General features: G+C 37.1%; 1 protein-coding gene across 6 annotated transcripts in view; it reads right to left on the bottom strand.

Annotated features, from left to right (window-relative positions):
- CadN (neural cadherin) overlaps window positions 1-22,713 on the bottom strand; it is a 1,307,274-nt gene that overhangs the window by 815,148 nt on the left and 469,413 nt on the right. For all 6 annotated transcript variants that reach the window (XM_090383767.1, XM_090383766.1, XM_090383769.1 and 3 more), the window contains one exon: window positions 8,223-8,405. In XM_090383767.1, coding sequence (XP_090239893.1) covers window positions 8,223-8,405 — 183 coding nt within the window. The remainder of the gene's footprint in view (window positions 1-8,222; window positions 8,406-22,713) is intronic.

Genomic DNA, 22,713 nt, shown 5'->3' with positions numbered 1-22,713 from the left:
TCGTGTGCATACTATCTACCAAACCAGTAGATGACAATCTAAATTCGCTTCCATTCCTTCTGCAAATCCTCTTGAGTAGCACAGTTGGTAGAATAACCGTTCTCCTCACACAGGTTGGAGGAAAAGATCTGAGTTCAAATCCAGTAGATGATGCGAGGAATTTTTATGGGCTTTTTCCACAGTGTGGCTGAGAGATACTTAGTCGGCTTTGGGTTCTTCATCCAGAAAACCGACCACCAAACATACCAAATTTACAAACATATCATATACGGTGCAATATGGCGAAATCACTACCCACACACTACTCAGCTTTCTTACGCCAACGACATGGTTATCATCATCGAGGGCCCCACCCATGCAACCATAGAAACCCAGGCTACGGTTGTTCTCTCTCTGTTCTGTCCGTATGGGCCACGGAAAATAAACTCTCAGTCTCCACTGAGAAGAGCAAAACCCTCCTATTAAAAGGCAAACTGGACTTCTCCAGACCTCCTACTATACGTTTTAATAGCCGCCCACTGAAAAACTATCGATCGGTGAAGTACATAGGAGTAATTTTGTACGACAGGAGAACTTTCATCCCCCATATCCAAGCTATCAAAGAAAAGATAAAAAATTACATCACTATGTTAGCACACTTTACCCGCAAGGACTGCGGTCTTAAAGGACCAACTCAACGCCTTTTATACTCAGCAGGATTTATACCAATTGTCACATATGGAGCTGCAGTATGGTACCACCGAATGACTTTAGTGCATGCTCAACGTAAAATTCAGCAAATTCAACGACTTATGCTACTACAAATGACCCGCGTATGTAGAACGACATCAACTGCCGCCCTACAGCTACTAACAGGCCGCCTCCCCTTGGACCTCCACGTCGCTTTTATCGGACTCTCTCATGCCATTAAGAAGAATAAGGAAGCTGGATTCCTCACTATTCAAATCCGTACCGATACCGACATCAAACAGGAACATAAACGTGTGTGGCTAGAATTGATCAACCTATGGCAAACCCGCTGGAAAAACTCCACAACTGGTGCAACTACTAAACGTTTCCTTCCTGAGGTAACCTACATCAACAAACAACGTTCCACTTGGTTCTTCCCTAAAGTCTATGCTTCCTTCCTATTAACTGGCCACGGGTCCTTCAAGAGACGCCTTCTAGAGTTCGGCCTAGTCGAGGATGCCCTCTGTACCTGCAGAGAACCTGAAGACTGGGATCACGTGATGCACTCATGCAGCGTATACTTAGATCTAAGAATCCAACTACTCCTAGACCTCCACACTACATCACTTCGGCCAGAAACCAAGTTATTGGAATCTAATGATGGCTTCTGTGCACTGACCAGTTATGCCAACGAGGTCTTTCGTCGTCGCTGGCATCACCTGCAACTCCTGAATAACCTCCTCTAGACAGCAACTGATACCCAGCAACGGAAACTTCCAGACATGAAACTGCAAATTGCGGCCAGCCCTGTCGACGCTGCTCCGTGATTCTCCATTGTGACGATCCTGGACTCTTTAATTTGAACTTTACCTATTCTCTTCTTCCTACACACAGTCCTTCTCCATGACTCCCACAACTGCACCTAACACTCTTCCTGCTCCTTTTCGCCTATCCTCGCTATCTTGCCTGTCTTCCACTTTCCTGTCTCTTCTCTGCTCTTTCCTTGGCACCCTCCCCACTCTCGCTCCTGCAGGAGTGTGGACGACCCACCAGATGTCTTTTACTCCCTGGTCCGGCTCCTCATGCCAGTGGATGGATGCTGGGAGGCTCCTTCCTGGTGATCACGCACTACTCACACATAACCCACACTGACTGGCTTTGCTATGTTAACAGAGTATTTAACGTGGATTTGTGGGAAACCATGGGAACCACATAACAATAACACTATGTCCACTTTTGTATCAGACAGGTCAGTTGTGGTTGGGTCACAACAAATATTGTATCAAGCCTTGTTCTGCTCTTTTTCAACTGTGAAGAAATAGTAGTCCCATCAAGATTTTAGGTAGGCTGGCAATTTTTTTATCTTCTAAGAATAGCACTGTCCACAGCATCAGTAACTGTGTATTAGTAGTAGAAAATTATGCAAGAAAAGCATGAGTCAAAAAAAAACCGAACCCTTCCCATACTGCCCCGTCTATGTGTCCTACCCAAGACCATTTTAGTTCTTTAGTTTTGATAAGAATGTCCTTTACTTGAGTTTGCTGCCTAATCCATGGTTTCTCTCCTTATTTAACAGTTTGATTCCCAATCATTGCTGTGTAGTTCTCAGCTTCTCTTCCATTCTTTTGGTGAGTGCCCAAGTTTCACTTCCATACGTCATGGTGGAAAGTATTTTTTTTTTTTTTTTTTTATGAAAACCCCAAACACGAAAGGTATCAAAACCTATAGTACTTAGTACCGTGCATGGGTTGAAGGAGAAGTATGGGGGGACGGGGATGCCGGAAACTTTGCTCTAGAAACTAACATGGGTTTCACCACTTCAAGCCTCCAATAAGCAAAGTGGTGGTATTTCACCGGTCGATGAAAGTCATCTACCATACATTGGTTCATTATTTTACGTTTCAGACAAATTGGGATATTGCTCCTCAGTATGTGACTATATTTCCCGAATGCCATCCATCCAAAATTTATTCTTCTCTTGACTTCCAGCTATTTATCATTATTACAGATTACGACTTGTCCCAGTATATGACTCCACCTTTTCAATTACTGCTCCTTCAATCATAATATCCCTTGATGTGGCATACTTGTTCATCATTACTTTTGTTTTAGCCATATTCATCTTTAGTCCAAAATCCTTACTAGATCCGCATAACTGATAAAGGTTTTCCTCTAATTCTTTGGGATAGTGGCTCGTGACCACAATGTCATCTGTAAATCATAAATGGTTTAGGTACTCTCCATTCGCGTTGACTCCTTTCTGCGACCAGTCTTCTGAAAACTTCCTCAAGGGCAGCAGTAAACAACTTCAGAGATATTGTGTCTCCTTGTAGAACTCCTTTCTCAATTTTAAATTTCCTACTGTCTTTGTCTAGTCTAATAAAGAAGGTAGCATTCTCATATATTTTCTTCAAAATCATAATATATGGGGTATCTATGCCTTGTCTTTCCAGTGCCCGAAACATTGCCTTATGCTGTATGGAGTCAAATGCCTTTTCGTAATCCACAAATGCCAGGCATAATGGTGTTTTATATTCATTTGCTTTTTTTCAATTAGCTGTGATATTACGTGAAGGTGATCCATGGTTGAGAATCCTGTCTTAAAGCCAGCTTGCTCTTTCGGTTGATTCTCATCAAGTATTCTTTCTAATCTGTTAGTAATGACCCTTGTGAACAACTTGTGGATGTGGAGTAACAAGCTAATTGGTCTATAATTTCCAATTTCTGATTTATCTCCTTTCTTATGCAGCAAAACTATGATTGCATTATTCCACTCGTTAGGCGCCACACCTTTTATAATGCATTTTGTGAAGAGTCTTGCCAGTTTTTGTGTCATGTCTCTTCCTCCCAATGTTAACAACTTTACAGTAACTTCATCTTCCCCCGGGGCTTTCTGAATCTTCATTTTCTTCAACACATGTTATACCTCATCAGGAAGGATATCGAGTACGTTATATGTAGTACTAATTTGCGATCCATCTTCCCCCCCCCCCCTACTGGCATCATTCCCTCCCTTCTTGTATAATTCTCTATAGTAGTCTTCTGTTATTTGAATTATGTCCCCTCTGCTATTTATAAATATACCATTGCTACCCTTCAGTTTCAGTATCATTTGTCTTTCTGTATTACTGCCCATGGCTGCTGATTTAAGTCCTTTGTTTTCCCTTAATGCTTGTTCTACTTTTCTTGTATTGGTTTTTTTTTTTTTTTTAGAAGCATTAGCAACTAAGGCCATATTGCTCCGGGAATATGCGGTGGTCATTCCCTGACCTTTCCGCATCCTCCATATTTGGTGGGCACGGGCTCGAACCCCGGTCTAATCAAGAAGCGTGTGCTATGCACTGCTGTTCTTGTATTAAATCTTCTTATGTCATCTCTGAGTCTCTTTCTAATGGTTTTGCATAACTCAGTATAGTCAATTTTCTCCTTGTCAGTGTTTATCTTGCTCTTCATTTGTCATCTTCGGTTCATCATGACAAGTGTTTCTTGACTAATTTTTTCTTTTTTGGATTTCTTTTTACCTATAGGTTTCTTGGGCTTTATCACTTTCAGAAAAGTTGTAATATTCCTCGTCGATATCTTGGTTCTGAGCAGTCTGCAGAAGCTCAAACTTGTTCTTAACTTTCAGTACACAGTGGCGTAGCTACCATGTAGGCAGGCAAGGCAATTGCCTCCGGTCCCAGGCCCTTTAGGCACCCAGCGTCTTTGGCTGTCTCCTCTTTTTGCAATTTTCATTAATTAAGTACGGCCCGAACATGTTCTTTGCCTCCGGGCCCGAAAAAGGGTGGCTGCGCTACTGCCAGTACATATTACTTTTTCTCCTCTTCTGTTATCTCAGAGACCTTCGTAATGTTTACTCGAGCCAGTTTTTTCCTTTCTTTTCTTACATCTATATCAAATGTGCATCTTACCATTCTGTGATCACTTCCAACATTTACCTTGTTCAGGACTGTAACATCATTCATGATATATCTTCTGTTAGTGAGGATGAAGTTGATTTCATTAGTTGTTAATCCATTGGGGCTCTTCCATGTCCACTCTCTGTTCACTCTTTTGTTGAAAAAAAAAAGTGTTCATTACTGACAATCCTTGAGATTCTGCAAATTCCACAAGTCTTTCACCTCTTTCAAAATTTCCTATAGTTCCCCTTTCTGTGCTGTTTTGTCTCTTGCCAATCTTGGCATTTAAGTCCCCATAGCATATTGGGTTTTCTGCTCATCTTGAAGAATCTCAATTTCAGTGTGCATTTCTTCAACCTCTTCATCATCATGGCTCAATGTTGGTGCATAAATCATTATAACCTTTAGCTTGTACCTCTTGGAAATCCTGAGTAGTAGTCTTGACACCCTTGGTGATGTACTTTTGAATTCCAAAATGTTTTTTATATCTTTATGGACAGAAAGCCAACTCCACCTTTGCTCCTTTCACTATTTCCATTGGTATACAGCAGATTTCCACTTGATAAACTTGTAAGTGATTCATTGTTTCTTCTTATTTCAGCCAAACCAATGATATTCCAATTCACCTTTTCTAATTCCTTTTCCAGCTCTAATCCTGTCTTCACCGATGAGCGATCTTATGTTTTAACAGGTCGTCGTCGTTTTTGGTTTTTAGGAGCATTAGCAACTAACACCATATTGCTCCGGGATATGCGGTGGTCATTCGCTGACCTTTCCGCATCCTCCGTATTTGGTGGTGACGGGCTCGAACCCCGGTCTAATCAAGAAGCATGTGCTACGCACTGCTGCTCCTTCCCACCTGGCTACAGAGGCGCCCTGTTTTAACAGGTCAAGTTCAGTTTCTGTGCATGGCAGCCTGGTCGTACCCAGATATTCTTAGCACCTTCTGCTTCCCCTCTAATCCTCTCGCTGCCATAAGAGGGGGAGTGAAAGCCACTGGGGACTGAGGGCCATTTGTTTCGTCGTGCTGTCATGTGCTGGAGGGTTTGGTCTTTTCTTCTTCACGCTGACCTGGCGTCTTGAAGAGAACCACTCTACATGTTCATTGCCACCTAACAGGGCTTACCATCGAGAAGGTGTGCATGAATGGATTTTTGGGAGGCAGGCCAACCGGACTTCTCCTAAATCTTCTGAAATAGAAATATATTGGATCCATCAGTGTTTTAGACTGAGTGTGTGATCACACACAGGATGCCTGTTCTCCTCTAAATCATGAGGTATGAAAGTGTAAGTTTGAACTCTTTGTTTGAGCATGTAAGGCACCGTTAAAATTTGGGCACTGAGGTCTATCTCGCTTATTTTTAGGTTTACACTTTTTGCCGTGCTTTTTTTTTTCAATTATACCTGAGCTAAAATTTTTGAATTTCATGTTAAAATTGAGCATTTTACTGATCATATTTTAGGATTTCTAATTTAAAATTTTGTCTAATCAATTCCTTTTTTTCTCGATGGGAGGTTGTTGTAAAATATAATAAAAATAAATAAAATCGTGAAAATTTCATAAGTAAAAAGATGAAAAACATGACATTTTTAAAGTAAACCAGGAACAACTTTCTCAATAATAAAAAGGCAACCAATCAGGTAAAATTTTAATTTACAAATAAATCGTAAAATCTAAACTGTAATACTTGTCCAATTTTAGCATTAAATTCGAAAATTTCCTGTTTGGTTTGTTTTTACTGGAACATCAGAAGCTATAATACACCAAGAAAAGGTCATAAAAAGTAGGAAAAAAAAAAGTATTTTAGCAACCTTTGGAAGAGAGGTTATTTCATCAAAAAAACATAAGTATATAAAAAGGTATACATTGAGTGAAAAGAAACTATATTTTTAAATTTTTACAACTTAATTTGTAAAAATTTAAAAAAGAAAAAAAAAAAAAAAAAAAAACCAATACATTGTCTCAAAATTTGACTAAGTGTATAATGCTTAGTCGGATGGGTAAAAGGAGATTGTCTCATAAGTTTCTAATAAACTTTGCACCTCAGTTATCATCTGATGTTGCCTTTTCACTACTTTTCTATGTAGGCTTCTTGTAACAATGTAATTTTTCCAGCAAGGCTTCAGATCCCAGTTTTGTAGCCACTTTCTTGAAGGTGGCTACAAAATTTGAATTGGCTGGAAACTTATTTTTTTCCTGAAAAAAAAAAAGAAAAAAAAGAGTAAGCAGCACCCATCACCTGATCATCTGACCCAAATCCCGTTCCACGCAAAGTGGTTTTTAGTTTCGAGAATAGGTGGAAATCAGGTGGGGCTAGATCTGTCTAGTATGGCAGGTGGAGAGACAATTCATAGCTTGCCTGATGAATTTCAGCCATGGTTTCTTGGTCTCTAACTTGACTGCACCTTGTAATTTACTAAGTTAGCATAGTATTGTCCATCTATTGTCTGTTCTTTTGAAAGAGCCCTGACAGGTAGTGCAATGAACATAATCACCATCCTCCCCAAACCGGGTGGAACCAGAGTTCAAATCGAGTCAATCATGCGAGGAAATTTTATGGGCTTTTTTCACATCCAGAGACTGAATTAGTATGTCTCAAGTGAAGTTTTTCTTCCAGTAAACATGCAAATTGACCACTGATTACATACAATCTATAGACAATATACTGTTATGTCATACCCTCAGTTTTTCAGGAACTTAACACACTTTGAAAGATAATCTACTATTATTACACCTGTTTAATTCCAGAAGACAAAAGTTATGACCTTGTCCTCCAATGAGACTAATTGGCTGTCCTTTGAAGGTGGTCTATCAGAATGCTTTCAGTGTTCTTATTACTGTTTTGACTTTATTTGGTAGTACTGAAGCCATTTCATTCACAGTTAACAATCACAGGAGTCGACATTAGCATTGTCTAGTGTCTAGGTACTCTCTTCCTGTGCTGCGTTTACCTTGCATATTCAAATTTTATTTTTATATATATATTTTTTTATTTTTTAATTATTTTAAAAGGGCATTAATGTGAAATGGCAAAAAAGCAGGGCCTACCTGTATTAAGAAAATAGCTACTACAAAAAACCTGACTTAGGTCTAGGGGTTAAAACTAGAATCTCCTCTGATTAAAGGGAGGCCCTCATCCATCCCTCCAAACAAAAAAAAATTCCGGTTTTTCTGACTGCTAATCAGTTATTATAAAAAAAGTAAAAATAAAAATAAGAAAGTCGCACTCAATTTAATTTAAAAAAATGGAATTCAGATGTCATTTATTATTATTTTTTTCACTTACTGTCCTTATTGTCTTAACGTTGCATTTAACTTTTCTTTGTTGTACCTTGTCTTTGCTGACCTGCTAGCCTATTTGTCATGATGGGAAGTTCTGATTGTAGCATTCTTTCAAACAGGCTAATAAAAAAAAAAAATAAAATACTGGTCGGGTCCATTGATATTTTTGTGGCAATGCTTAAAGACAGTTAATGGAAATCATCTCAGGGTATAGCAACTGACCCCAGAAATGGCCTATGCCACTTTACAGACTTAATTGTGTAGCAGCTGACCTTGAAAATATGTTATACATAAGAAATAGAATGTGGATTATAATATTTTTAGTTAATATTTTTTTAAATTAAAAGAAAAAATACAGAGTAAATAAATACCTTATTATTGGGATATGTTCCATCTTTGTCACTTGCCTGCACTGTTGTTACTTTTGTATTTGGGGGCATTCCTTCCAAAACTGTTTCTTGTTCTCTCTCAATAAACAATGGAATTTCATCATTAACATCCTCTAATACAATGTAAACAGTTGCCTCTGAAGCTAGCTGCTGGACACCATTATTCTAAAAGAGAGTGAAAAAAAAAAGGGGAGAAAAAAGATTTTGTGAAGCCCTATTTTTTTATTTTGTTCTTCCATGCTACAGTATTAGTTTTTCTCCTTCATCTCCATCACAATCAAAGGACAGAATGTTGGCTAAGCATTATATTTTCAAACGCATGGACTAAAGCAGTTTAATTAGATGATTGCTCTTTCTCAAGTTACTTCACTGATGAGAAAACTTCTAAAGTCATACTTAAGTGACAAAGTTGGCAACAATGAAGCAAAGTAACTTTAGAGTTTAAGAATAAAAGCCAATGCACCTTTAAAACTACTACTTAGCATCTCTTTGTGGGCAATTTTAAGAACTGCTCCTAAATAATGATAGTGGTCAAGTTTCAGCAGCATTCATTCTTAAAAAGAGCTCCATAATAAACCATAATAAAATAAATACAAAATAATGATTAAAAATAGATCGATAATAAACTTCCTGAAATCCAATTTTGAAAATATATGCTTAAATGCAATGTCAAATGATCAAAAAATTTTTCAAAAATATTTTGATTATTTGAAAAAAATTTTTAAATTTTTAAAATACTTTTTTGCATATGTCAGTTAAAAACATTTACAATAAGCATCCATAATAATTAAAGTAAAACCCATAATTATTATAGAGCTGATGGTGAGGAATCACGAGATAAACTACTACTGTTTAGATTTAATCTATAATCTTGAGAAAGTGTAATAACAATGTTGATTAAACTCAACTCTTGATAACTACACTTGAAATTCTAGGCTAATTAATACACTTGATTACAGTGCACATCTCATCACATAATATATTAAATCCATAGTTCATCAAGTTGTCTCAAGTTTTCCAGCAAATTCATTGGTTATTCTTAATGTGAATTATGCTATCGATCTTTTGAACCAATTAACTTGCATTACATGAACATCTATAATTCATCTAAATGAACTTTGCCAATATTTCAGCAATATTATCTAAAACATGAGTTACCTTAGTTTTCTGAATTAAATAAATAAGATGACCAAGTAATGAATTACTCTGATCACTGATAACTAACTCACAAACCATACATATGGTAGAAAGGTACGGTGTTTGTGAAGAGTTTTTCAATACACACAACAAAAGCTGGTAAGTGTAACGCCCACCAATAAAAATCTGACATACAGAGTTAAACGCAGTTTATTCATAAAGCATTATTATCTACATTATTATTATCTAGCAAAAATGACCTGAAGTATTTGAAATGCTAATAAAGCTCTTATCAGAATGGAATTAATGCAACATTTACTTTGGGTCACTCTAAAGCAGACAGATCTATCCTTTTTTTGACTAGGGGCCAAAACACATAAAATGCATGAAGGTTGAAGGCAGCATATTGTGGTAAGCAGTTCGTGGGCCACAAGACCAGTTCCTTAGCACTAATTATGTATTTTTCAAAACAGAGTTTAAGTGTCATTATCTACATTGCATTTAGTTTTTTTTATACAATTATTAATTAAATATGAAAATCCACCAATTATTACATAACGCTAATAATGTTCCTATTATATGGTTATAATAATATTGCTAACTTCTGGGGAAGATACATAAAACATAAGAAAGCAATACAGAAAAATCAAATATTATTAAAAATGGATATTTTCAAAATTCAATGTAAAATCATAACTTGCAGTATGTTAAACTTGTGGGATGCATAACACTTTGAGCCTACCTTATATGGCTGTGGACTATACAATGTAAAGGAGCAGGCTACACATGGGTTGGCCAGTTCCTGTTCTAAATGATGCTAACAAATTCATATGGTCCTTATGCATGAACAACTGTATTTTGAGCATGTGGCAGATGGCATTGCATTACAATTAAAAAGGCACTTCATACGCTTCATTGCCATCCATAATAACAGTTATTTTATGAGTTGCACAGCAATGATAACTAGAAGAAATACAAAATTGCAGAATGGTTACTTAGGGTTTTTGGCTTTTGAAGTGTTCGGACTGGTAAGTCAATAGTCATCACTCTCAGATTTGGCTGAAAGAAAAATCCCCATTCAGTTTCTTAAGGTATGGTGGTGTAGACTGAGCCCTTGCTTTATCACTGGTGATTCTACAGCAAAATGTTGGCATAACAAATACCAGAGTAACGAAATGTTCAGCAAACCAAAAATCATTTCCAGACCACACTTTGAGTACTGTACACAGGTCTGGAGGCCTCATTTTAGGAAGGATGTAGAGTTGCTGGAACGAGTACAGAGAAGGGCAAGATTAGTGAACAGAACAAAGAGTTGCTCTTAAGAAGAAAGGCTTAAGTTTTGCAAATTACACTGTCTGGAGACTAGGCACCTGCGAGGTGATCTGACTGAGGTGTATAAAGCCTTATTTGAGCAAGCTCAATGCTGATGGGATTTTTCTTCTTGCCCAAATTAATTGCCTGAGGGGACATAAATTCAAATTGAAGAAAAACAGTTGTAGAATAGATGTGTGGAAATTTGCCTTTAGCCAGCGGGTGGTTGATTGCTGGAACAAACGTCCATCTGTCGTTATTATTTGTAGTTTTGTGGCGCAGAAGATGCTTCCGCTGAATTGCGCTGTTCAAGTTTTGTTATTTTCAGTTATGTTAACACTAATGTTGGAATATTAGATGTGATTGGTAAGGTTTATTAGACTGAAGTATGTAAAGATTTCCTTTACTTCTGAGTTTTCTCCCATAATGAGTTATTATTATTATTATTAGCCATATAGTGCAAGGAAGCCTGAGGCTTATGCACCAGCCAAAAAAAATTTCCGAGTCAACCCTGAGAGAGAGAGAGAGAGAGAGAGAGAGAGAGAGAGAGAGAGAGAGAGAGAGAGAGAGAGAGAGAGAAGAAAGGAATCACCAAGAAATAGAAGAATGATGATATCCAGCTCAGGACCCTGGGTGTGCCAAGTCCATTCTCATCAGATGTGATCCCCTGGGGTTAATGCTTCATCTGCATGCGATTTGAAAGCTGGTTGGCAGGCAATTTGGTAATGTGGACATTCTAATGATGACATGCTTCACTGTTAGTATGGTTAGACACTGGGGAGGATCATCTTTCATTAGGAGATAAGATTGTGTTAAATTTGTATGTCCAATGCATAGCTGGGTGAGGATAACCACTTCGTGTCTGTTTACCCAGTAACTTGATTTCCAGGATTTCAGCTGCTGTTTGATTTGGTATAGTTTGTTGTTTTCTTGAGATTTCCAGGTCTGTGTCCATATATTTTCAGAGGCTTTTCAAATGAGATTTTTAAAGTCACTGTGTGGAATTTTATGCAGGTGAGAATTTTCATTTGACGGATGTTTGGCGGCTTGATCATGTTTATTGCATAGTATTCCAGAATGTCCAGGAATCCAAGTGAATCTGACTTTTTGGTTTTTAGGCTTAAGAAGCAATAAGCAGGAAAGAATTTTTCTTAGATATGGGTGAGATGGTTGATTTTGTAGCTGTAAAGCATATATTGCACTTAATGAGTCTGTAAAAATTATACTTTTTTACGAGGGAGTTTTGGCAATGTGATCTAGTGTGAGACTTATTGAAAACAGTTCAGCACTATAGATACTACACTCTATTGGAAGTGACTGAGAAATTATGCTATTTGGTAGGACCACAGCAGCACCAATGTGTGTATCCATTTTGGAGCCATCAGTGTACAGATGTCAGTAATCAGAGAATTGGATTACATAAGAGGAATGCAGCTGTTTCACATACTGATTTGGGATGTTATTTTGTTTCCATTTTATGAAATCCGTGTCACAGTCGGTTGAAATGATTTCCCAAGGGGAAAGATATGTGGGGGTATCTTTGTAGATTTTATACATATTTAAGTTCCATTGTGAAAGTATTTCTTTTAGTCGTATGCCAGCAGATTTGCATATGCTAGGTTTGTTCTCATATAAAGTTTCCCATTTTGGAGGGGTGCCTCTGTAGCCAGGTGCGGCAGTGCGTAGCACACGCTTTTTGATTAGACCGGGGCTAGAGCACGTGACCACCAAATATGGAAGGTGCGGAAAGGTCAGTGAATGACCACCGCATATCCTCAGAGCAATATGGCCTTAGTTGCTAATGCTCCTAAAAACCAAATAACAACAACCATTTTGGAGTATACAGATATTGCCAAGTTGGATGTTTGGGAAGGCTTTGAATTTTTGTAGCGTAGTTCGGAAGAATAAGTTGTCTACGAAGGCTGAGTGGGAGTTCATAAATCTCTGTGTATAGACTGTACACAGGTGAGGTTCGAAATGCTCTGGAAACAACCCGTAATACACTGTGATGGATAGGATCTAGACATTTTAGAACATTTTTCCTCACTGAGAAGTAGATGGGAGAACCATAATCTAATCTTGCCCTTATCATTGCTCGATAAAGGTGCAAAAGTGAATAACGATCAGATCGCCATGTCATGGCAGATATTGCTCATAAAATGTTTAATTTGTTTACGCACACTGTACATAGATATTTTATACCTTCTAGGAAATTTAATTTGTGATCCATGATTAGACCTAGTAGTTGGATACTATGCTTGTGGGATTGGTTGATTGCTTATTCTTAGTTCTGGGTCAGGATGCTCTTTCATTTTCTGCAGAAGTGTACTGCCGCTGTCTTTTGTACTGAGAGTCAATATCCATTATAGGTGGACCAGGACTCTATTTTGTTTATAGCAAATTGAAGCTATCTCTCAACTGTCCGCATATTCTGCAAGTGACATGAAATAGTGAGATCATCTGCATGTAGATATGTTTCAACTGTTTCTGGAATGACTTCTGGGCCTGACGTAGCTGAGTGGTCAGGAGCGAGAGTGCAGCATGTGTTCCTTGAGTGTATCGGGGTTCAAGCCTGTAACTACTAAATACGATAAATATTTGTATTGACGATTTATTGTAAACTCTACTGACTTGGTTGTCATGCCGGAGTATAAACAGAAAATTTACTTTGATAGGGTTGATTTTTATTGCGAAAAGGGTTGCAGTAAGGACTGAGCCTTCGGGGAGGGACCCTGTTCTTGATTGTACATTTGAGACAAAATATTACGGTAGCAGAATTGGAAAGTTCTTTTATACACGAAGTTCTGGAGGAACTTTGGTAGATGGCCTCGCAATCCTAATTTGTGCAATTGCTTTAGGATACCATATCTTCAGGTGGTATCAAAAGCCTTTTTAATGTCGAGACATATCAAAACAAGATGTTCGTTTCGGAGAAAGCCTTGCGGATATTTGCTTCGGCTTTTGTCAATATATCCAGTGTTGATCTGTTTTTCAGAAAATCATATTGGCTCAGACTAAGGAGATTGTGCGGGTCAAGAAACCACGTTAACCGATCATTCACCATTCTTTCTAAAGTTTTACTAAGATGGCTAGTGAGGGAAATAGGGCAACAATTATTTGGATTTGAGTAGTCCTTCCTTGGATAGGATCTAGCCATTCTAGAATGGATTATCTTCCTTGGATAGGATCTAGGAAGGCCAGAACAAACAAATCCCGCCAAGAGTCTGGATATGTGTGCTCAAGGTATATCCTATTAAAAAGCAGTAGAATCACGCATAAAGAATTTTCAGTGAGATGCTTAATCATTTGATAGAGGATTCCATCCGGACCTGCTGCACTTTGTTTTGATTTGGTTAAGGCTTTATGTAGCTCATTTATAGTGAAGGGTTGATTGTATGGAATCTCATGAGTTGTATGGAAATTAATTTTGCATTTCTCGATTTGAGTTTTATATTTTTGAAACACTGGTCTATATGATGATGTAGCTAATAATTCCTCAAAGGTTTCTCCTAGTAAATTTGCAATTTTTTCTGGATTAGTTATGTCATGGCCTTTCCAGCTCATTATCAGTTTGGATGCTGTTAAATATTTCAGCGTGCTCAACCCTTAAATGGGTTGAGCACAATGAATTCTGATGGGATCCTTCCACTTGTTCAGATTACGAACCTAAGGGGGCATAAATTCAAATTAAGAAAAGACAGATGTAGAATAGATGTGCGGAAATTTGCCTTTAGCCAGCGGGTGGTTAATTGCTGGAACAAACTTCCATCTGCCGTTGTGGAAGTTGATAGGTTAAATAAATTTGAAGAGAAACTGGACAGGCATTTGGAGGGAATGGTGTGATTTTTTTTTTTTTTTTTTTGGCTGATGCTGCATAAGCTCATACACTTGCTTTCTTGCATCACATGCCACTACTACTACTTACCTGAGATTTGTCTAATTTTATTCCATATAATTCTAGTGTCAGTATTTCTTTTTTTTTTTTTTTTTTGATTTGGTAGTTATTGGCACATCGGCTTCTGTGGCCATATTGCACCTCCCAAGGTTTTTGCAGTACTTTGATCCAAGCCCGAGGCGGGAATCGAACCCGCAACCTTTGGGTTGCCGGGCAGGTACTTTACCCACTCGGCTAGCCCGGTCGGCTTCAGTATTTCTATTAATTTTGTTAGCAAAAGATATCCAGGACTCTTTTTAAGATTTCCAACATATGTAACATGCTTTTGCTCTGCTTTCTTATATGTTATGAGATTAGTGGTGGTGGAGAACTTTCTGAATTGATTCCTAGCTTTATTTTTCTCTTTCTTTGCTTCCAGGCATTCCTCATTCCACCATTGTAATGTTTATGGAACTGATTAGTGGTCTTTGGTATTGAAATATCTGCTGCAGAGATGATTTGGTTAGTAACATAAGTAACAGCACTATTGATATCACAATGCCTTATAGTTTGCGCATCTGAAGAAGCAGCACATTGTTATTTTTCCCAGTTTGCTTTGCGAAATTTCCACTTTTTATCTCTTATAGATTGCAGTATGTCATTTGTTAATAGGTGGCAAACAACTGGGTAGTGATAGTAGTAGTGGCATGTGATGCAAGAAAGCAAATGTATGAGCTTATGCAGCATCAGCCAAAAAAAAAAAAAAAAACACACCATTCCCTCCAAATGCCTGTCCAGTTCCTCCTTAAATTTATTCAACCTATCAACTTCCACAACGACAGATGGAAGTTTGTTCCAGCAATTAACCACTCGCTGGCTAAAGGCAAATTTCCGCACATCTATTCTACATCTGTCTTTTCTTAATTTGAAATTATGCCCCCTTAGGTTCGTAATCTGAACAAGTGGAAGGATCCCATCAGAATTCAGCGTGCTCAATCCATTCAAGGCCTTATATACCTCAATCAGATCACCACGCAGGTGCCTAGTCTCCAGCCACTGCAATTTGCAGAACTTAAGCCTCTCTTGGTAAGAGGATCCCTTCATTCCCCTCACCAATCTTGTTGCCGTTCTCCGTACCCGCTCAAGTAAATCTACATCCTTCCTAAAATGAGGTCTCCAGACCTGTACGCAGTACTCAAGGCGTGGCCTGACCATTGCCTTATACAGAGGGATAATCACCTCCTTTTCCCTGCTAGCAAAATTCCTATATATCATTGACAAAACCCCATGACCTGCCCTGGCAGCCTGTCTGCACTGCTCAGAGAACTTCATATCTGACTGCACAATTACTCCCAGGTATTTTTCATTTTCTACCACCTTAAGTGTAGTACCACGCAGTTGGTACGTTTCTCTGGGGTTATTTTTCCCATATGCAGTACTTTGCATTTGTCAAGGTTAAACTTCAGTTGCCACTTCTTAGCCCATCTGCCCAAATTATCTAGATCCTGTTGCAGTAGCAGACTGCCATTACTGTTCATTAACAACCCTGCCAACCTTTGTATCATCTGCAAACTTCGATATTAAGCCTGATATACCTTCATCAATATCATTGATAAATATACAAAACAACAGTGGACCTAACACCGAATCCTGTGGGACTCCACTAATAACATTAGTCCAAGAAGAGCAGCACCCATTGATTACCACCCTCTGTCTTCTCGCACTTAACCATCCTTTTATCCATTGTAGCAACTTACCCTTAATACCATTCTGCTCCAATTTGTACAATAGTCACTGTTATAGGGATCATTTGAAACAGACCAGTCAAGAAGAGGGCAGAGAGCCAGGGAACAGATGGTGAGATCAATTGCAGAAGTACTCCCTGTTGGTAAATGGACATGGGTGTGAGTACCCGGGTTTAAGAGTGGTAAGTTCCTGCTATCTAGAAGTTTTTCTGTCATCTGCTCTCTTGTCTATATGGAGAGAACCCCAAATGGAAACCTTTTGTAAATTTATATCACATTAAATTATTTTCTTTAATACAGAGGAAGCTTCCTCCCTTCTTATATCAGCAGCAATGACCTTAAATATATATATATTATTTATATGTATATTAGAGATTTACAAAATAATAATGCAGCAGATGTCACTCTAACCAGCTTTAGATCATACTTGTACTGTCACATTTCAATTTCTAAATAGCCTCATAGTAGAATTTAGCAACATTTTATCCCTGATGCACTAAAAAGTGAACAAGTTACTTTCAGAAAGCATCTGCCTCTTAATTTCATGCATAAAAAAAACATATTACATATAGATTATTATCAATGAATGCATCTGAAAAGTAATTACAGTCACATAAGGAGCAATACACGATTGTATTTGATGAGAATTTGCACTAGTCAGATTATAGCTGTGATCAGTATACCAGCAAAATATAAATAGGCGGCAACAGAGTTAGCTTTGTAGCTAACTTAGTTTCATTGTAACTTGGAAGTCTGCTCTGTGACAGCAGGCAAATATGACAAATTTAGATAGCCTAATAATCTTCAGATTCAGATTTCCTTCCATTAGTCATAGCTGATTTACAGACTATGCCCATTAAGGTCTCCCATCAAACAGAATGGAGATGGTAATTGGTTAACTAAGTCCTCGCAGCCTTGCAATGTATATATATGGTTAGGTGGAACATAGAGTGAAACCATGGTAAAGGTAATTCTAATCACAATGCGGACTGTGACTGCTTCAAGGGATGTTTGCAGCTAAATATGGCTGGATGGAATATTAAAGTCAACCAAAATGGTGACTCCTCCATGGGTGGTTGTTGTAGTTTTACGATCTTGCCTATATATATTGTAGTGCTTGATTGAAATATTTATCTGCGGAGTTAGGTTTGTTTCTTGTAAACAAACACTTGCAGGATCATAGACGGAAATCAGATCTTTGATATTGTTAAGGTTACTCCGTATCCCATGACAATTCCACTGAAGAAGTGTACGCAGTATTTCAACTTATTTATTGATTCAGATTATTTATGATGGGCTGCCTGTTTCAACCGATCTATTTTGACTTTTTCTTTCCTAGGGAAATTTGGTCTACCGCCACTGTCCATATCATCAGCTGCATAAAGTTCCAGAACTGGTTCGTCTTCTTGCTTCTTTTTATCAATTTCCATAATGTCAGTATTTTTTTGTGTTTTTTCAAAAGATTTGGTGGGATTTGCACTACTTGTTGGTGTTGGATCTTCAACATCTGGTGAGATTATAATGGGTGTATTAATTGCCTGATCAACTTTTGGTTTTGTTTGTAAAAGGAGATTATGTGCCCAGTCTGCTATTGAGATGTTAGTGCGTGTGTGTGTGTGGTATGGTTGTTTATTGGCACATTAGCTGCTATGGATATGGTGTGCCTATTCATAGGAATATCAGAAAATAATTAAAATTGAGATGTTAGGCGGAATGGAGATGTCAGTCCGTGTTATGGTTACTTTTGTTTTCTGCACTGCAGTTGCTGCTTCTTGGTTTTATATTTCTGAACTTGCTTCTCTCTCTTCCATATACTGATCTCTGGAATAGGCAGGGTGGTCTCCTTTGCAGTTTGGACAGTGAGGAGACCCTGTATGGCATTCTTTATCATAATGGTCTTTTGACCCACAAGTGGCACAAATAGTTAGTCCTCTGCATACTGTTTGGGAATGGCCATACTTTTGACACTTGAAGCATCATGGTATTGGGGATGTATGGCTTTACCTGGCAGTTCAAGTATCCTGCTTTGACTTAGGAGTTGGTAGAGTAGGAGTATTGAAAGTAAGTATTATAGTGCAGGTTGGTATCAGGTTTCTATCCTTTTTAATAAGGATCCTTTTGGCATATATGCATTCTGGTTTTCTAACTCTTGTACAATTTCTTCTTCAGAGCTGATTAAGAGGTACCATTCCATGATAACCCCCTTTTGATGTATTTTAAGTGGCATGTGGATGGGAATCCTCCCAAAAGCTGTGGTTTTAAGAAACTCTGAATGTTGGTGATTTGTCGTTTCTATTAGTAGGTCACCAGATTTTAAGTGGCAAACCATTTTTGGTGGACCAGCTATATGTTCTAAGCACCTTTGTATTACAAAGGGAGAAAGTTTACTAACAGGCTGATCAGTTAGGGAGTGGAAAATTAGAAACAGTGGAGAGATGGTTTGGGTCACATCTTTCTTTTGTCTTTTGGCAGTAGATGGATTAGGATCATCTTGCTGCCTATTATGATCAGTTAGATCCATAGTTTCAAGTGAAGCCTGGTTTGTCGAATCCATGGTTGCTCCTTTTAACCCTGAAAGGATTATTTTTCATTTCAGGTTTCCAGCCCTGCCAGAAAACAGTGAAGCGGGAGCAGTGCCACCTGGTGACCAAGCGGCTGGAGAGTTAGTTTGTTAGTGAAAAAAAATTAATAATAAATGTACTAAGAAAAGAAAGGTCGTTTTCCTTCCTGGGTTCTTACTTAAATCTGTTAAGGACAGAACCACTTACAGTGAACTGAGGATGAGAAAGGCACTAGAAATGAAACCGAATGAAATCATTTGGAAAGATCACTATATATGTTGCTTAAAAAAAATCACTTGGTCCCATCACTTGACACTCGGGGCAAATGGATGGGTAAAATGGGAAGGTTTTTTTTTTTTTTTTTGGCTGATGCTGTATAAGCTGGCTTTCTTGCACGTATGCCTCTACTATGCTAATACTAATTTACTATGTCTCTCTATGTAAAAATGTTCATGTTAACAAATATCACTGTAACAAGAACGTCAGTTTTGTTATAATAATTATATCAAAAAAATATAATCATTAAAATAAAATTTGTAAAAAGAAAATTTAAACAACATAGCAAATGCTTTTTAACCTTTGGTCTTTAAAATCTGGCAGTGCTGCATGATTAACTAGCTGGGAGGTTATCTATTTGAGATTAGTGGCTTTTGATCTATAGTGCTGGACAAATTAATATCAACTTCAACTGTTTTCAAGTTTTTTTTAACATTTATTAATAAAAATACACATACAAAATTTTTCTTTTTGGCAAACATTTATCTTCAGAAATGTGATCACATTATTGGGATGATACTGACTGAAAATAATATTGATATTCATGGATAAAATTATTTTTAGAACATAAGTACTGGACTATACAATAGCAACTAAAGACAACTTTGAACACATTTTTTATTGCATAGGCTATAACATATATTTAATATTTAGTTGGCTATCCTTGAGATTGTATTAAAGCTTTGCAAAGTCTAGCATGGCATATACAAGGTTTCTTAATGTTTCTGCTGGTATTTCATGATGCCATACTCTAATTACTGCTACCATTAACTCAGTCTTTGAGTGAGGATTTTTCTCACGAACTTTCTTCTTCTTCTTTAATAGCAAACCTGATTTAAACCCCACTGATTTTCTATGGGGTTTAAAACAGGTGAATTACCGGGTAGGGTAAAGGTTTAATATTTTTTAAGCACAAAAAAGGCTTTAATACTTTTTTTCTCTGTGACATGGAGCCGAGTCATCCTGAAAATAGAATTCTCTATTTTCAAAGAGTTCTCTTGCTGACAGTGGCATTTGAGGAGAAAGAACATCTTTATACACAATAGCATGCATGGTGCTATCAAAAAAATGCAATCTTCCAACACCATTTGCTGCAAAATATCCCCAGACCATTACACTAGCCAGGAACTTGATCATCATTGTTGTACAAAAGCATGCAAAGATTCACCAGTTTTGCAAAAAAAAAAAAAAAAAACTTTACTGCAATTGCTGTCACTGAAATTAATTTTTATTTTGTCACCAAACAAACCTTTCTGAAAGTTTTCTTCAGAACAATGTTAGTGCAATTTGGCCCATGCAATACATGCTTTCCTTTGTCCTGTTGTCAGCATTGGTTTCTTGACAGGGTGATATGATTTTATACCCATTCTAAACAGCCTTCGTCTCACAGTTCTACCTGTAATTTTTATGCCAGTTGCCTCCTTCCATCATTTGGCAAGGCTTTCAGAGGAAGAAAACTTGTCTTTAATACACAAATAATATAGGTGATTATTGGCTCTTGCTGTCGATATGAGTTTTCTTCCAGGTTGTAATGATCACAACGATCACTTCTAGGTAGTAGTTTTCCAATTCTGCCACTGCAAGCTTCTCCAAGGTTGGCCATTTTATGTATACCAAGAATTTTGGCAATTTCAGTGTTTCCCCCCCCCCCCTTTTCTTTCTTTTTTGGGGGGGGGTTCCATTTTCAGAATGCACCTCTGATCCCTCTCCATTTATATTAGATCCTGCACTTTCCTTTATTACAACCACTACTCCAATCTTCCATCAAAGATAGGTTGAGCCATCCTTGATCAGAATGACATATTCTTCAGTCCTCGAAACCTTTAGCAACCAACTCGTGTTTATCCTTTTGGTTCTTAGGTAACATGGGTTTCTTTTCCCTTTCTGCTACTATTGTTTTATTGCTTTTCTATATATTTTTAACTTGGTCATAAAGACCAACCCATAATAAATTCTTTACAAAATTCTTTATAAATGCTTTACAGAAAGAAAATTTTTATTTGTCCTACCAAATATAAATATAGTACATTGGTATGAGACAAATTCCCTTCAAGGCAGAAAATGCCAGAGGACTGACATAAAATGAAATATAACAGAATAGCTAAAATATAGAATGAAAGTCTCATCACTGTATTTCTGTCCAGAGTCCTGCCAGTTGTAGTAAAAAGTTAAGCTTAACATCACATATACACTTGTTCAAATAATTACACACAATTGTGTACAGATGACAGAAATACACAAAACTGCTAGGCAACAGTAGCCTCAGCAAACCACACCGCAGTTTTGTCTTCTATAATTCTGATCTTCTAGAAGCTTATCCAAGTCAATTCCCATATGTGATAAGCTGTGAATTGGCTGCAACACTCTGGCTAGTAAAATTATTTAATTTTACAGTGATTAATGGACCTAAATACACCCAGTCCATGAGCTAACAATGCTAAAATTCTTATAAATATAAGTAAACAGTACCACATATTAAATTTTTTTTTATTTCTACCGTTATCATTATTTCTTTTCATTAAACATGAGTTACATATAAGAAATATATGCAAACAAATAAAAAACAATGCATTACCCGAAGTGGAGTCATAAGAAAGGATAAAATTTTAAATATGTTGATCAGATTTACATTATTTTTCATGGAAAATCATCATTTACATTATTTCTTTTGGAAAATTTGTGCATAAAATTTTCCATAAGAAAGTTCTCCTTACACCAATTTTTTTTAAGAATGCAAAATTGGATGCAAAATTAGTTAGGAACTGGATGCACTTATATTTTTTAACTTGCTCTATTCCCTGACCATCTAGTTTGTTTCTCTTGTCCTTTCTATTTTCATTACTTTGGTTTTGTGCTTATTGTCATTTTGTATTCTTTACTAGTTCTCTACAGTTTATTTGTAAAGTTCATAACATTGTTTTTGATCCTGCTATTAGGATAATATCATCAGCAGCATATTTTATGTAACTTTATATCCATTAATCACTTTGATTCCTTCCTCTTAATTGCTGCTTTCTATCCCTTACTTTCTATCTGCTACTTAACTATTTCATGAAGGTAAGTATTGAAAGGGTATGGTGAAATAGGCCATCTTTGCATGGGCCCTTTGCCCATTTTTATGTTTGTTGCCAAATTTCCTTTTTGTCCTATTGCTTTGGTGTCTTAATAGTATCTATTTAAAAAATGATACTATAAAAGTTTTATTACTTGTGTATCTCTATTTTTGCAAATCAATACTTCCACCAGTTTGTTTCTATTCATTGAGTCAAATTCTTGTTTAAAGTCAATAAAATTACAGCAGAAATTTTGAATTTTATCCTTTTGTAGTTCAACAAGTTGTATTGTGCAGCAATGTCTTCTCTAGACTGCTTGTTCTTCATTTATTATTACTTCATATGATTTTTGAATTCTGTTTTGGAGTATTTTCATGAATATTTTGAATGCACAGAAAAGGAGGTTCATTGGCCAATAGTTTCTGCATTTCTTGTTATTTCCTTTTTTATATATAGGTATAATTTTTCTTGTCTTCCAATCGTCTAATATCATTCTGATAATGTGAATCTTATTGC

Source organism: Mastigoproctus giganteus, chromosome 10 (genome assembly GCF_048544385.1).
Source record: "Mastigoproctus giganteus isolate SK-2022 chromosome 10, ASM4854438v1, whole genome shotgun sequence".
In the NCBI taxonomy this organism is placed as follows: Eukaryota; Metazoa; Arthropoda; class Arachnida; order Uropygi; family Thelyphonidae; genus Mastigoproctus; species Mastigoproctus giganteus.
This window is presented reverse-complemented; position numbering and strand designations above follow the sequence as displayed.